This window comes from Centruroides sculpturatus, unplaced genomic scaffold (assembly GCF_000671375.1).
Source record: "Centruroides sculpturatus isolate CEXI.00-Female unplaced genomic scaffold, Cexi_2.0 scaffold16, whole genome shotgun sequence".
Lineage (NCBI taxonomy): Eukaryota > Metazoa > Arthropoda > Arachnida > Scorpiones > Buthidae > Centruroides > Centruroides sculpturatus.
In genome coordinates this window covers 1,643,451-1,661,943 of record NW_019384548.1, presented here as the reverse complement: position 1 = coordinate 1,661,943, position 18,493 = coordinate 1,643,451, and the positions used below count along the sequence as shown (strand labels likewise).

At 27.9% G+C, this 18,493-nt stretch overlaps 1 protein-coding gene across 1 annotated transcript in view; it reads right to left on the bottom strand.

Moving 5' to 3' along the window:
• The window catches only part of LOC111623567, a 56,638-nt gene that overhangs the window by 16,243 nt on the left and 21,902 nt on the right, over nucleotides 1–18,493 (bottom strand). The window contains exons 3-5 of the mRNA XM_023366182.1: nucleotides 15,810–16,020; nucleotides 11,042–11,231; nucleotides 5,025–5,073 (exon numbers count right to left, since the gene is read on the bottom strand). Of these exons, the coding sequence (XP_023221950.1) occupies nucleotides 5,025–5,073; nucleotides 11,042–11,231; nucleotides 15,810–16,020 (450 nt within the window). The remainder of the gene's footprint in view (nucleotides 1–5,024; nucleotides 5,074–11,041; nucleotides 11,232–15,809; nucleotides 16,021–18,493) is intronic.

The following is an 18,493-nucleotide window of genomic DNA, read 5'->3' as shown; positions in this document are numbered from 1 at the left end:
ATGGATTTAAAAGACTTCAGATTTAATGGACAAAATTTCTGGTCTTTATGACACATGTTAAAATTAACACCCTATTAATTGCATATAAAGAAAATTTTAAAATGAAATTAACGTGTTATTTTTATTTAAATTCAAAAGTCATTGCTCGTAACTTCAAGCCACAACAGGAGTTTCAATATATCATCTGAACACAAATAGGAGACAAATAGGAATTTTTTTTGTTTTGTCAAATTTAAATTTTGTTTACTTTTTAAGAACATTTATTTATTTCTTTAGTTAATTTAAATGCAATTAATGTGTTATTTTCCAAAAATGTTTGTTTATTTCAATTTAGATTGGATATGTGTTTATTACGGTTTCATAATTACATGGAGTACATAAGCATTATTACATGTAGACGACTTTTCTGTGAAATTAAACTTCTCATACATACCTATTTTAATTATACAAACATACCTACATAAGTAAAAACACATTAACTAATTTGCCAACTTTTTTTAACAAGTGCATTCAGAAAATCTACTTTATTATATAATGGACTTTAATGAACACCCCTTGCCCGAATTAGTCTGTTAAATCGAGGTTTTACTGCATAATTTTTATCTAGCTATTATATATAAATTTCTGCATTATATTCAGGAAGTAAAAAATTAATCACAAGACACTATAAACATATTACAAGAAATAGAAAACTTAAATTTCAGATTATTAATCCAAGTTCAGATGAATAATAAATATGTTTTGTAGCTGAAAATCAAAGGTGTCCAAAGGCTGCATATGTATTATGCAGAGTAATTATTGTGCATCATCTTAATTCTATTTTGTTTATAAATGAAACATAGTAAAAGAAATAAATGAAAACAATGTTACATCATTTATTAAAGAATAAATAAACTTCACACTGCGCTTTTTTAAAGAAACATTTTTTATTCTGAAATTAAAAATACTTTCTTTAAAAAGGGTTTTAAAAATCTCTCTCTAGGAAAAACTACATAAAATAACTCTCTTTATTACAAATATTCTATCCCTCAGTCCCTGATATCCTTTTATAATTTAAATATATATTCACAGCCCACTTGTTTAAAAACAGAACTACAATATAGCCCATGAATCCCAAAATATTTCCAAACTCCTGCTCTAGATCACCCAAATTTATTTTAGCTTCACATTTAAAAAAGTAAATTATGCATTATAAAAAAAATTCTATCTCAATTATGTCTTTAGTTGTGAGAATAAACTTTGTTCTATGCATGATTCATAGCAAGATATTTCGAATTTATAATTTTTTTTATATTTTTATCCATTATCATACATAAAATACTACACTACTAAAATATAATTAACAATAATCTCATCATACATCATATATATATATATAACCTTCAAGAACTCTTCCTTCTAATCATTTGGAATTTACTTGAGTGTGAAACTCAACTGATTAATTTTATTTCAATACATAATGATATATATGTATTTTTTAATTACAAATCCCTGAAATTTATTCACTGAAGCATGGATTAAATTTTTGTGTTTCCATTTATCTTACTTAGAATTGAAGTCTTATAAAAAAAATACTAAAAAATTTATTGATTTTTAAATAATGTAACAACCTTAACCACTTTAATGTCATCTGTAAATTTTTTAAGCTATAAAATTTTACTTTCATAATGTTTAATGTTTATTTAACACCAAAAATGATCTTTACATCAATTTACTTAAGTTTTCTTGCAACAAAAACTTATTGCAATTCATTTGTATTAAAATTATTTTTTGTTTATTACTTATATACAGGCCTGGGAGTGCAATTTTCCCTCCAAAAAAGTGAGAAAAGTGAGTTGAAATACAGAAACAGTGAGTAAAAAGTGAGTGTAATAGTGACAAAATAAAGTGAAAACATAGAAGGAAAACTCAGCAAAATATCAGTAAAAGTTGTTTTTTCTGTTTTTATTCTGTTATGGTTAAATACATTTTAAAAATTTCTGTATACTGGTAATACAGTAACCACTTGTTATATCACGAATTTGGATATATCACGTTCTTTTGGTCCTCCAAATTTTAAAATACCAATTGCCATTGAATTTTATTTGCAACAAAATACAGTATTCACATTTCTACCATTGTCCTTGAAGTTACCACTGAAGGTGAAACAATAAATTCATCAAGATCTAAATATGCAAAACAGGTAGCTATATCAATTGTCATTTGTTTCCTTTTGATATTAAAAATTGTTTATTAGTTTTAAGTATCTTCTCCTCATTTACAAGTTTCTGTAAATTCGAAATTTCACACCTTTATGTGAATTGAGGCAATACAGCCAATTCACTTAAAGGTGTGAAATTTCAAATTCACTGCATAATGTGTAAGGAAAAGATTTCTTTAATTCTGAACAGAAAGTTCTTATACAGTAGTAACTTTATTTTGCTTTCTAGAGAATTTTTGCATTTATAATTTTTACTGACAAACATAAATTACACAAATTTNTGGTATTATTTCTTTGTATCCAATATATTGTAGTATTGTTAGTAATAATTAAATTGTTAATTTTATATTTAATGTCCTTCTTGTCTGGTATTCGTTCTTTATGCGCAAACCCACACAGGATCTTACCACTCGGGTTCTGTTAAAAATTAAGCCATCCAGTGACAAAGTGAGCAGGTCTAACTGATCTGACGATTAGAGGGCCTGGACCCTCGTCCGTATTCTCACATAATTTTTACTGAAAAACATAAATTACACAAATTTTTAATAAGCAATTTATTGTGAAAATAAATTGCTTATTAAATACTGTATAATAAAATCGTAACTGATATTTTGTTTTTATATCAACAATATTTGTCTTTAAATGTCATTGTTAAAGAAACAATGCTAAATGGGCATTTATGGTATCGATGTTTACATAAATGTCAATTAATACAATATAACCAAGAATAAAGTTCAGTTTTGAAAAACTAAGCTTATTTTATATCAAAAACACTTGCTGATGAAAGAATGGAGAATAGAGATTGCATAGCATGTATAATCTGTTTAGTATAAGCCCAGAATTTTTAGTACTCGGTTATATTGCGCTGTTTCTTTGTCTCCCAACAAGTGCGATATAATAAGAAGCTACTGCATTTCCAGTAAACCATAAATACTTAAAAAGTTTTTGGCATCTGTAAATAATCAGTAATGAAAAATGATGTTCTTTTATTCTGATTATTCTGATGTTTTCAGCTTCCTTCTTTTTTTGTTCCTCTTGCTTTTGAACACTTTTAACACTAACAAGCATTACATGTGCTGCCCGTACTTCATTCATGTTCTTGCTGTTAATGGCTTTCTCCAGTTCTTATTTTGTTTGCTGCTTTTAACAAAACTTGATGCTCTATCAGGAGGAAGTGCGCGGTGTGAAATTGAAAATACCCATTCCACATCCAGCATTGCCATGACAGAGGGTCAATGCTGATTTCACTACTTTGGCTACAGTGGGACATCTATCATGATCAAAAACTGTTTATTTTTTTTACTGCTTCGAGACATGTAAATATTAATTTCAAAATAAATTAATAAATCTGAAATAAACAGATTTCAAATAGTGTAAGTAAAATAATGTTTTATTAATGATTTCATAAATAACAAAGAACTTTTTCCTGCAGATGAATAAAAAGTCACATCGTTACAACATTGTTAATCTTTTGGGAAGCGTGTGAAAATTTTTCCTGCCAGTAATCACGTGTTTTATTTTTTTACAACACTTAAAATTTACCAAATAAATTAAAAGATTCGATATGTAAATATGAATTTACATTTTCATTTACTTTTTTAGTCTCAATTAATGCACAATTATAATCGGCACAAAAGAAGAGATAAAAAATGAATATTTCACAAATAAAGTAATCACACATTTTATGAAAATAATACTACACGAAATAATTATACTTGTAGTCAATTTACACATACATTTAGGAATATATAGATGTGATTAAACGTTAACAATATGCTATGAAATCATTAAAATAACTTTATTCTATTTAACTCAAGTTTATGAAATTATTTAAAAATAAATAAAGTAAAAAGTATTCTTGTAAATGACACCTCCATAACCAAATTGTTAATTAAAATCAAATGATCTGTTAAATTATTGGGCTATAACAAGAATAATTAAATGGTCAAAAACGAAATAATTTGTCTAGAAGTAGGAGGTTACGTGTTAATTTTTATAATTATAATATATTTTAAATTTATGTGTGGCAGCAGTGTTGTCAGCTTAAGAGATTAATCCCTAGGCAAGGCGTGTTATCCCCCTATAAAGGGATTTTCTTAGAAAACAGCCAAAAATGTTAAAACACTTATTTTTAATCCCCGTAGATAGAAATGCAACTCTGAAGAACTAGATTGCTAATAATGACAATATGGCATGGGTATATAACTTTACTCAATAATGGCTTCTGAATTTGTAATGAGAGGGATTTTTTTTTTAAGTGCAAGAAAGGCTTTCTACATACGTGAAAGGAATTTTTGTTTCCTATAACCTAACAACACAAAGCGGAAGTTGCGGTTTTGAGCCCCGCTCAGGGCCGAGTATTTTCTTCCAGAATTTTCTAGTCCGATAGTCTTGGCAAATCGTTTGGCTTTAAAATTATTTTTGATTGATCCCACATCTTAACTGAGCATGTGGAAATGACCAAAAAAGTGAGAAAAGGACCTGAAAGGTGAGAAAAGTGAGGATACTTCAGAAAAGTGACTACAAGTGAGAAAAGTGAGTGACTCTGAGGCCTGCTTATATAACTTGTTTTCCTCCTTACAAAAAAAAAATCATTCAATCAACTAAATGGAATTAAAATTTGACTTTTTAAAATATAAAAACTGTTTAATTATTTCAGATATATATTATCATTATTTTTAATAGCAATAAAAAAAATGTTATTGACTGCATGCTCAAACATAAAACAGACAAAAATATTTATTAGTTTATTATGTAAAGCATTTAAATTTATATTATATAAAATATGAAAATTATAAATATTAGAAAAATTCTATAATGTCACCTGCTCAGACATTTGATGAAGGCACAACAAACATGGTGCACTTTCTACACTGTAAAAATAAAACAAATTAGAATCTAATAGAAAATGTATCTAAAGTTATCTATTTTAACACATTCACTATTTTATATTATATTTTATATTTAATATTAGAAATAAAATACAATATAATCTTTATAATAATATAATCAAAGATGATTGAAATAACATATAATTTTTTAAACTCTATCATAACTTTATCAATATTTTAGCTTTCAGTATTTTTGTATTGCAGAAAATGCTAAAATAACTTCCTAGAATTAAAACATGTAGCAATATATTTTAAATATTGATTCAGCACAGTATGCCAAAGTTAATGCAGTTTTGCAGAAAGATACTAACTCATACAGTCGACCCCCCTATAATTACGGTCCCAATAATTACGATTCCTATAAAACTGCAAAAAAATTGTGACGGTATCTGTAAAAAACAGTAAAAAAACCTCCTATAATTACGTTAAACGTCATCGAGCAGCCGAACTACTTTTCCGCCGTCCGTAGCGCCACGCTACGGAGAGATTTCTATTGTCTGGACAGTATTATATAAATTATATATAAATTAGGTACTGTACATATAATTATATATTAATTATATATAAATTAGGTACTGTATATATAATTATATATTAACTTATTGTAACTTTGTTATAATTAAATATATAATTTCCGCCGTCTAGCGTGGCGCCACGCTACGGAGATTTTTACGCTAACTATCGTCTGTACAGTATGTAAATTAGGTACCGTAAGTCTAATACAGTACTGTAATTTTATACATTTCTTGTGAAAGAAACATTTCTTATTCAACGGCAATTAAAATTATTTATATTAATGATGTCTCCGAAGTTCAACGAAGTTTTCGCAGAAAAATAACTTATCAGAAATCAATCGTGGTTTGGTGTGCTGCTTCGTGACGAAAACAAGCTTTAGCAATGGGGTTGTCGAATGGTGCATACTCAGTAAGTAATCCTACAATTTTTTGTTTATAGTGTAGTTTATACGGATTATTTTCAAAAAATATATACGTATTTTGGAAATGTTGAGTCAGATTAGTCTAGAATTGATTAATTTTATGGAAGAAAACGTTTCAATCAGCCGTAGTCCGTAAACTTTACACGTGTTGGGCTGTGATTGGAACGATTCGTAAGAAATCGGATTCCTAAAAAATGAAACGTATCTATGATCTTATAGGGGGGTCGACTGTATTTAATTTTTCTAAAGAAAATCACAAAAGTTAAAAAAAAATAAATAAAACATAACTTATTGATCTGTACATTATAAAATTCTCAATTTAAATATCCTTGTTAAATTACAAAATAAATTTTCTGATATTTATACTCTATGGTTAACATTTTTCTGAAAAACTGCCAAATTAATTTATAAGGTATTAATTCAAAGTTATAGTAAATATTAAGAGGTTGTACTTTATTAAACTGTTTTGTAAGTTAACAAATTGATATAGAACATGCTAAAAGAAACAACTAAATATGATTTCAGGCTTTATTTTTCTAAAAATACAAAATGCATATTGATCTGCAATTGTGTCAGGTCCTTTTGACAGTTTATATAAATGATAGTGATATTCTCTTCTCTATGACAATGCTTTTATTTTTGAGCAATTGTTTTAATGGGATTGTATATACCTGAACATGAAAAATTATTCTATATTGGCTTTAATTGATACTGAAGAAATATCTTTCTACTTTTTCCAAATCAGGTATCATATCGTGTTGTTCCTTTAAGGAAAACAAAGAAAATTTCTGCTTGAAAGAAAAAAAAATCTTGAAATTTGTTTTAATGGAATAAATGGAATAAAAAATCTTTAAATTTGTTTTAATGGAATAAATAATACAAACTAAATGCTTTTGGACATTTTTTTAATGTTCATTTTCACAGTCCACCCCCTAAAAAAGCAAGTACACACAATTCCTAGCATTCAAAAGACATTCTATGTCTATGAATATGAGGTTTATTCTATTCAAATAAAAAATTTAATGTCAGAATATTGATATTATGAAATGTACATTTGAACTTTTAACATCATCATCTTAACACCTGGCCAATTATGACAGACTTAGTTGATAATGGAAGACTTTAATGGATGAGAAAATGGATTCAATTTCCAAAAGGTAGATATATAGTTATTGATAATGTTAAACTACTCAAGCACCAAAGGATCAATGAAAATGATTATAAGTTAATAGCAGTTAAGAGAAATAATTATATTTTTTAAATGAAAGGATATGAGGCGATTTACCAGTGAGACATACTTTTCTTTCCCCCAATTTGGAAATGTGTATCAGATTTTATAATTTGTTTAAAATCCTTGTTAAATGTCTATGTGAGATTCGTAGGTCTAAGTAATGATGAATCTGATCATTTTCTAATAATTATTTGGCTTGATTTTCCTCTGAGTTGTAAAAATCTATTTCAAATAACAATATAACAACTGTTATAAAGTTCATTTTTAATAAAATGAAATTTTTACAAAAATTGACAGGGTATCTATGAATTTTCCAATCTGAGATGGATGTAACTTCAGAGAGTTATGTAAAGTTATTTAGTTATATACAATTAATATCCTTATTGTGTTCCTATAAATGTAAAATTTAAGAACTGTTTTAGTTTGCTACCCAGCAATCAATTTGGCTTCAGAAAAAGAATGCTTTACATGCTGTTTCCACTATCTTAGAGTTTCCAATAAGGAAGATTGAGGTCTCTGGGAAAGAAATAGACCATTTTCATTGATTACAGAAAAGCTTCAATTTTGTCCATAGAAAATATGTAGTCTCTATTTGTAGAAAAACTGAAGTCTATGTTTGAAATTAATGAAAAGCTTTTAGGGTTGCTAATTTCCATCCTTGAGAAAATACTAATTAGTGTTTTCAATTGCATCAACTTGTCAGAACCTATTAGCCAGTTCATTAGTATCTTCCAAAAAACTTTCTCAGCCATAGAGTAGGCCATATACCTTCTGGATGAAATAAGACGTTCCCATGCTTTATAAAAAGGACAATGAGGAATTTCTCAGAACTGCTCTACTTTCTGGTTTTAGGAAAATTTTTACATCTATTATACTGAGAAGGTCCAACTTCTGGATGAAACAAATGAATTTGATAATGTGACAATTTGTTTTTTTTTTTTTTAAATGTTAGTACAAAATTGGTCCTTTTTGCCTTGATGTCTACTGTTCAGTTACAACTGATAAAAATGCAATCTTTGCATTGTTTTTAGATGTGAATAAAAATTATAATTCTGTCCTAATATTCAAATTACAGCATAAAAGGTCTGTCTATCAAGCTGATGCATTATTAGATCTCTTTTTAATACTGTAGATAATTTTCTTGTTTCATAAAGACTGAGTATCCATGTTTTAAAACAACTAGAGGACTACTATAAGACAATTTTTTATTACCTTACCTTTTTAATTTTTACATTTTTTGAGATGATTAAATATTATAACTGTGAGAAGGATGGCTTTTTAATTAATTCTCCAGTTATGTATTCTATATCTTAAGCAGATGATATAGTCATTTTGGCACTAACAGCTGCAACTTTACAGCAAAAAATTAATTAGATACTTTTGTATTGATTGGGATTTGTCTAATAATCCTTCTAAATCTTCAGCTATGATTTCTCATAATGAAAGTAAACCTGCTAAAGGGGTGTTCTCATGGTTCAACAACAGTTGAAAGACTATTGAAATGGTTAGGTGACCAACAAGTTATTCCCAATGTTTAACCTAAAACTGAAAAAATGAAATTTGCAATTTAGAATGACAAATTCTTGAATTACTCAAGTTTCAATCTGCTGGAAATGACTCATCAGTTGACATCTAGTTATACAACAAAAGTTAAACCCATCTGTCATTGCTTCAACTAACCAGTTGTTCCAACTAAGTTAAAATCAGATTCACCATGCTTCTATGTACATTCAACTGATTTTCAACTTCTAATTATTCAATGATAGTATATAACTTCTATTTATTCAATGATATGAGAACATCCCTTAAAGACTCAAGTAGATTTTTATATTAAGATAAAGTTAAATGTTTAGATGTTGTGTTGACCATTTTTAAACCTTTTTTTAAATATTATAAGAATTGTTTAAGAAAATCTACTAGACTGATTGTTAATTTAATTATTTTATGTAAAATACTGAAATTAAGAATATTTTTAATATTTTTAAATTGTTTAACACAGCAATTTATTTATCATCATCCAAAGTCAAAGAATTTTGAACTAAACCACAAACTTTATCATTGATACATTCTAGTTGATCTTTTGTTTTAAATTTTTACAAAAGCTTATCAGATAATGAAGTAAAAGAAAAGATTGTTGTTCTTGTTATTATTATTAAAATTGGCTAGTTTGCTGATTGTGTTACAGATTCAAGACGAAAATAATCAATGTAATAGATACAGAAAATTGTTAGGTAAAATGTACAAAAACTTAGTATTAATAAAGTACATAATATATTAAAAATTTTTTATGACATCATTTTTAATATTAAAAAAAAATAACAAAAGATTATAATCAGCAAATTCTGATAAAATTAAAGTGAACAAATATAAGTAATGCAGAACCATTCTTACACTTGTTCTATATCAAGCATCAAACATTTTACTCAGATTGGACTGGTTTCTTATGTCCAGGCCACAAATATCTTTGCATAATCTTAATATTTATAATTCTAATTTTTATATAATAAATAAATATATATATATATTAAAAAATATATATACACACACAGGTATACCTCAAGTTACATAGTTCTCAATTATATGGCGTTTGTCAAAAAATATATGAAAAAATAAAAATCAAGTTTAAGTCATCTTATTCGACTTTACATCCTTCTGCCACAAATATTGAAGTTGTAATATCACTATAAAAGCGTTAAAGCACATAAAATCATATTAAAATATGTACATTTACAGTAAATGTTAATATAATCATCATAAATCCTAAAGAACGAAACATGAAAACATCTTTGTTTCTGTGTTGTCATCTTATTTAGCGGTCTTTAAGTGCTCGATATTCGTGTTTTCCACGGTAGTTCCAATATCTACTGTTTGGCGTCGTTATCAGTGCCACTCGATATTGGTAAATTTAATATAAATTAGTTTATTTTCTACTGTTGCAAGATAATTTTAATAACTGTATTTGTTATTTAACCTTACAGAATCATTTTATTTTATAATGTCTTAGAGCAAACCACATTTACAAATAGAGTCTGCAATTCACTGTAAACATCGCCAAATTGTAAACATGTACATTTACAAGTACGTACACACAGTACGTACATGTATTCGTAAATTTAGATTACCTTTTTTTTCTGTACTATATTAAAAACTAAAATTTTTTGTAAGCTTAAAATAGATTCTTATTAACTATATATTGAAAATTCATTTATAAATAAAATACAGAACTGGGAATGGTTATTTGTGGTTTAGTCTAGTGACAGGTAAATTCAACTTAAGTCGCCTCTCCTGGAACCGATTACTGACGTAACGTAAGGTATAACTGTATATATATTTTTAATATTAACTTATTTATTATTTTTGTCAATATTAACTTTATTGAGAGTTCCCATATCTTTAAAATCCAGATTGGCACCTTATGCAACTATAAAGCCCTGAACTGATGCAGGATAAAACAAATACAAATTTTATTTGTTTGTTTTATCCTGCATCAGTTCAGGGCTTATTTTAAACTTTTATAATATAAAATTTATTTATATTATAAAAGTTTAAAATAATTTCATTAAAAAGAAGGTCCATCTCTTATGGAATATTAAAAAACAACATTTGTTTAAATATTTCAATTGTAACTTAAGCAAATAATAATGTCCTCCTTTCATCGTCATCAAATTTTAATTGTATACACACACATATTCTTATAATTATATAAGAACATTTGTGTATGTAATTATTTTGAACAATAGAAGTATTGTTTACCGTAAAAAAAATAAATAAAAAATGCTTACAGTTTAGTATACAATGTCCTCCAACATGGACTCAATGAATATGGTTTGAAAAGTGGCCACTGTCTTTGGACATAACATTTCCATTGTTCTTGAGTTGTTTCTACTTCCATAACTTGTCTCCATCGTTTACATACTTGACCACAACACCATAATGATAGATCATCAAGGTATGAAAATATAACAGCAAGAACTAGAAAGAAATATTAATGTTAATTTTTAATATTCTAATTCAAGTCAGTATTTAAGTAAATATTCTAATTATAAAGCAATAAAAATAATACAATAGTACATCACCAATTCAGACTAATTGAGGAAAAGCTTAGTCAGAATTAGTAAAAGTCAAATTAACAAGGTTTTTACTCAAATGCATATTGTATGGTCCAAAAAGTATACTTTAAAGTCAATTTTATTGGTCACTTTAAATGAATAAATACAGCAGTTTGATCATCTTTTACACAGCAGCAGCAGCATGGTTCTTATCATTGCCAATGTTAATTCCAAATACTAATTTGGAATTAAAAGAAAAAAAAAAGCTAACTGGGCTACAATTTGAAAAAATTATAGACCTATAAATTCCCACCATCATCCATCCGTCTTTCCTTAATCTCGAGAACAGAGTTAGATAGATGAAAGACAAGATGTGGAAAGATTAGGGGCAGGAGACTCCAATTAACTATACAGTAGAGCGTCAATTATCCGAAAGTCAATCATCTGAAAGAATTCCAGTCGGCAAATTTAAATTTTCACCAGTCTGTGGCGCTGCAATCTTTGTCTATGTCTTGGGCTACTTAAATATTTTACGTTTTTGATACTAAATTAACTTCTGAAGTATAATTTTTTATTGTTTTTATATTTTTCAATATATTTATTTTGTTCGTATAAAATAAAAAAATAATTTTTAACGACACAATAGTCTTCATTAAGCTTAACATCGACGAAAATTCAACACGAAGCGACATGCAACAGAGAAAAGTGTCAAGATGGGATAAATTAATATATTTTTTCGTACATAATCGGTTATCTGAAACATCGATCTTCCAAACAACCCCAGTCCTCAATTGATTTGGATAATCGACACTCTACTGTATATACAAACTTCCAATGCAAACCAGAAGTTATGTTATCAATTCAAAAATTTTCCCCTGAAAGGAGTTAATAGATGACCAGCATGACACTACTATTAAAGGAAAAGTATGATTTACAGGGGCAAGCCACTACTAATGAGGAATAAAGAATAAATTTTAAATTAAATAAATTTTAAAAATATGATTCAAAATTGCAGCTCAGCATTGTAACAATATCACAATGAATAATTGCTTGTTTTTATTTGAGATTCATCTTCAAACCATTTCTTGATCACATTTTGACACACGTGTAGAGTATGTAAATGCTATGTTATGCATAAAATTAGTAAAAACATAATTAGAATAAATATTTTATTTCTCAGTTTCTCATATTAAAATTGATCTGAAAATACAAAAATTATACAACTAAGAAAATTTAATATGTTTATAGAATAAAAAAAAAACTCAAAGAATTTCATGATATAATTATAAATTAGAAGTTCAGACTATTTACAAAAAATTATTTAATTTTTGAGTCTATCAATTAATTCTTTTCATGCACCATAGAAGTACACCTTTTACATTGGTATTGAAGAAATCACTTCATAAAAAAACAAACAACAATAGGTAAACATCCACATCTTTAAAAATGACCGGACGTCAACCTTTTATTTTAGGTTCTGATGCCTTAACATTAAAAAAATAAAGTAAATCTTCTCACCCTACTATCAAGTTTTATACAATTTGTATCAGGTTCAAGCCCTCTAGTGGTGGATATGAGTTATCTTCAATTTGCATGTAGTTACAATTTTTATGATGAACTCAGGATACTTTTCCAATTATAAATTATCAAAAATTAAATAATTTTTTGTAAATAGTCTGAACTTCTAATTTCTAATTATAATTAGAAAAATATCCTGAGTTCATCATAAAAACTGGAATTTGATGATAGTTTATTTCTTATATGCCAGAAAAAGCAAACAGAAATTGCACATTAAATTTTTTTCCAAATTAAACATTTCAGTTGTAAAAAAAAGTGTGTGTAAAAAATACACACTGCCCATCAAAAGTTAAGCACAGATCACAAAAACGACAATATTTTCAAAACCACTTAAATAAATTTATACAACTTTCATAGATGTATACTTTAGGTATACACTATGTTTTTGGGAAAAAATGAGTGAATGTTAAAAGAAAAAATAAAAGGTGAATGCAAGTAACAATAAATGTGAATACGTAAAAGGAGGTTTGAATAGGTTAAGGTCAATATAAAATGTGACCTCCTCATTAATGCAAGCTTGACAGTGTCAATTCATACTTTAATAAGAAATTGCAAAAAATGAGAAGGAAATGATTGTCATGCATACAAAAGAGTGGTTTGGAGGTCATCAAGGTTTATGGAGGGGGTATGACAGCTGAAACACATCTCCCAAGAGTATCCCATAAATGTTCTATGGATCTGGAGAATATGCAAGCCAATCTGTTCATTTTATTTTCTCTTCATAAAGGTATTGGTCAACAAGTCTTACTTGATATGGACAAGCATTCTTGTTCATTAAAATGAAATCTCCAATTGCAGCAGCATAAGGTGCTCCAGTATCTCATCATGATACCTATGAGAAGTAATGGTACCTCCATCAAATACAAGGAAGTCAATGCAACCTAGAATGAAAACCTAGCCCAGTCTTTCCACCACTGCTAAAAGCATGTCTTTCCATTATGTTCTGTGGTTTGTAATAGGTTCCAATCTCCCTCCAGATTGATATACAACTGCTGATAGATTCCAGGGAGAGCCTAGACTCATCTGTGAACAGGACATGAATCCACTGTTCTCAAGTCCAGCCTACGTACTCCTGAATGGGCCCATATGTCTGGAAACTGAAGCCACACAGAGCCAGTTGATGAGCATAGAGTCCAGCCTTCTGAACATCCCTAAGTGGAACTCTTGTTAGAGAAAATTTCCTCTCAGTCAACCGAAACTTGTTTGGATTAGTGGTGCTCAGACTAGCGGAACTCTATTGTACTTGTTTTTTCTCTAATGAGCTTAAATTACTTCATGAAATATGCAACAGAGTCCCATCTACACTTCAATTCTCAACTAATCGCCATCAAACAAAACTGCTTTATTTGGAAATACTTCCACACATCATTTCAATACAATATATAAACAGAGTGCTTTCAGTGCTGTGCTCCGTCTTCAAAGTTTTATAGTTCTTAAAATTTTAAGGACTACACATCATGGAAGTATTTTTTTATATTTGAATACTCTCAGTTTTTGCATGTTATTCAGAAAAACTTACCATTAGGTGAAACTAATTTATTTTTTTCTTTTTCTCAAATATAGAATGTATACTGTATAGTACAGGGGTGGCCAACCTGCGCCTCGCGAGCCACATGCAGCTCTTTGAAGGGTTATTTGTGGCTCTCGATAAATGTACCCGAGTTCCCTTTTCATTTTTGTGTTATTATATTTTTAAAAATTATTATCGTTCCGTATGTGTTTCAAAATGTCTTTTAAATTACTAACAACAAATATGAAAGATTAAGTGCAACGTTGTAACAAGTTTCATTTCCGTCCAAGTTAAGAATGATATGACTCATCGAAAACTGCGCGAACGAACATAAACAGTGGCGTAATCGTCCGTTATCGACCGACTCCAGACCGATTTTGAATTTGTAAACTGTCATTGCAATAGACAGTTGACATTGTGCTCTGGAGGAAACAATTTGTATCACTCTTGCTACGGATATAATTTGTAATCTGGAATTTTTTGCATACCTTTTTAATACGTATTTAATTGCGGCTCGCGAAAAATTTCAAATTTTGAAAAATGGCTCGGACAATCAAGGAGCTTGGCCACCCGGGTATAGTACATCAATATATTGCATTATTTCTAATAGTTTAATTAACACAGTTTACCCTATTGATGCTATTCATTTCAACTTAAGCCTAATTATTTTCAAGTTATAAAAAAAATGGTTAATCTAGTAAATTTCAGTCTAAAAGGTAGACAATTACACTATGATCTTGTATTATTAATAATCAAATAAATCTAGCAATGAGTCGCATAACTTTCCTAGCTGCTATGAGATTTTATTTTAAAAATCACTTTTAATTATTAATCATAAATAAATAAATAAAATTATATGTGGTGCCATCTATTATGGGATTTTGTTATAAAAACTTTTCTACTTTATAATAATTTAATATACTTTATATTAAATATATAAAGGACTTAATTTTGAAAGCAGAGACGAGTTTTACGAAGTTCTGTAAATGTTAACAACAAGCAAGCCCAAACCCATAGGAGATATGACAAATGACCACCTTCTATCTCTTCCCCTTTTCAACGTTTCATCACCAAAATTTAATAGTATCAATGCCCCTTACATACAAGCTACTGTGCCAAATTTTGTTTCTTAATCTTCACCCCATCCTGAGATATTAAACAAAATAGATGCCAACACACACATGTGGAATTTTTTTTGCCAGTTTTTTGAGTTCAGGGGTCCCTTGTGATAACAGCCCTTGTATACATAACAGCCAAGAAAGTAAAATAAAATAATGTAAAAATTGTAAAAGAAAAAATAAACTTTGGAATAGAACTGAAATTGCAACTTTTGCTTATACCTATATGCATCTTTTATAATTTAAAATTTAAATTTATAAATACAACTATATAAACTGTATAATTTCTTTATACCTTCTGCTGGTAAATTTTCACCAAGACCATCAGGAAAGATGCTATCCATTTTCCGTGGACAACTAAGGGCTGAAATACATTCAGTCAGTTTATCAATTTTCAATGTTGTAATCACAATTCTTCGAGGTCTATCTTGTCTCCTTGGCAATGTTTCATAAAAATCTGAAAGAGTAGGCCATATACCTTCTGGATGAAATAAGACGTTCCCATGCTTTATAAAAAGGACAATGAGGAATTTCTCAGAACTGCTCTACTTTCTGGTTTTAGGAAAATTTTTACATCTATTATACTGAGAAGGTCCAACTTCTGGATGAAACAAATGAATTTGATAATGTGACAATTTGTTTTTTTTTTTTTAAAATGTTAGTACAAAATTGGTCCTTTTTGCCTTGATGTCTACTGTTCAGTTACAACTGATAAAAATGCAATCTTTGCATTGTTTTTAGATGTGAATAAAAATTATAATTCTGTCCTAATATTCAAATTACAGCATAAAAGGTCTGTCTATCAAGCTGATGCATTATTAGATCTCTTTTTAATACTGTAGATAATTTTCTTGTTTCATAAAGACTGAGTATCCATGTTTTAAAACAACTAGAGGACTACTATAAGACAATTTTTTATTACCTTACCTTTTTAATTTTTACATTTTTTGAGATGATTAAATATTATAACTGTGAGAAGGATGGCTTTTTAATTAATTCTCCAGTTATGTATTCTATATCTTAAGCAGATGATATAGTCATTTTGGCACTAACAGCTGCAACTTTACAGCAAAAAATTAATTAGATACTTTTGTATTGATTGGGATTTGTCTAATAATCCTTCTAAATCTTCAGCTATGATTTCTCATAATGAAAGTAAACCTGCTAAAGGGGTGTTCTCATGGTTCAACAACAGTTGAAAGACTATTGAAATGGTTAGGTGACCAACAAGTTATTCCCAATGTTTAACCTAAAACTGAAAAAATGAAATTTGCAATTTAGAATGACAAATTCTTGAATTACTCAAGTTTCAATCTGATGGAAATGACTCATCAGTTGACATCTAGTTATACAACAAAAGTTAAACCCATCTGTCATTGCTTCAACTAACCAGTTGTTCCAACTAAGTTAAAATCAGATTCACCATGCTTCTATGTACATTCAACTGATTTTCAACTTCTAATTATTCAATGATAGTATATAACTTCTATTTATTCAATGATATGAGAACATCCCTTAAAGACTCAAGTAGATTTTTATATTAAGATAAAGTTAAATGTTTAGATGTTGTGTTGACCATTTTTAAACCTTTTTTTAAATATTATAAGAATTGTTTAAGAAAATCTACTAGACTGATTGTTAATTTAATTATTTTATGTAAAATACTGAAATTAAGAATATTTTTAATATTTTTAAATTGTTTAACACAGCAATTTATTTATCATCATCCAAAGTCAAAGAATTTTGAACTAAACCACAAACTTTATCATTGATACATTCTAGTTGATCTTTTGTTTTAAATTTTTACAAAAGCTTATCAGATAATGAAGTAAAAGAAAAGATTGTTGTTCTTGTTATTATTATTAAAATTGGCTAGTTTGCTGATTGTGTTACAGATTCAAGACGAAAATAATCAATGTAATAGATACAGAAAATTGTTAGGTAAAATGTACAAAAACTTAGTATTAATAAAGTACATAATATATTAAAAATTTTTTATGACATCATTTTTAATATTAAAAAAAAATAACAAAAGATTATAATCAGCAAATTCTGATAAAATTAAAGTGAACAAATATAAGTAATGCAGAACCATTCTTACACTTGTTCTATATCAAGCATCAAACATTTTACTCAGATTGGACTGGTTTCTTATGTCCAGGCCACAAATATCTTTGCATAATCTTAATATTTATAATTCTAATTTTTATATAATAAATAAATATATATATATATTAAAAAATATATATACACACACAGGTATACCTCAAGTTACATAGTTCTCAATTATATGGCGTTTGTCAAAAAATATATGAAAAAATAAAAATCAAGTTTAAGTCATCTTATTCGACTTTACATCCTTCTGCCACAAATATTGAAGTTGTAATATCACTATAAAAGCGTTAAAGCACATAAAATCATATTAAAATATGTACATTTACAGTAAATGTTAATATAATCATCATAAATCCTAAAGAACGAAACATGAAAACATCTTTGTTTCTGTGTTGTCATCTTATTTAGCGGTCTTTAAGTGCTCGATATTCGTGTTTTCCACGGTAGTTCCAATATCTACTGTTTGGCGTCGTTATCAGTGCCACTCGATATTGGTAAATTTAATATAAATTAGTTTATTTTCTACTGTTGCAAGATAATTTTAATAACTGTATTTGTTATTTAACCTTACAGAATCATTTTATTTTATAATGTCTTAGAGCAAACCACATTTACAAATAGAGTCTGCAATTCACTGTAAACATCGCCAAATTGTAAACATGTACATTTACAAGTACGTACACACAGTACGTACATGTATTCGTAAATTTAGATTACCTTTTTTTTCTGTACTATATTAAAAACTAAAATTTTTTGTAAGCTTAAAATAGATTCTTATTAAACATATATTGAAAATTCATTTATAAATAAAATACAGAACTGGGAATGGTTATTTGTGGTTTAGCCTAGTGACAAGTAAATTCG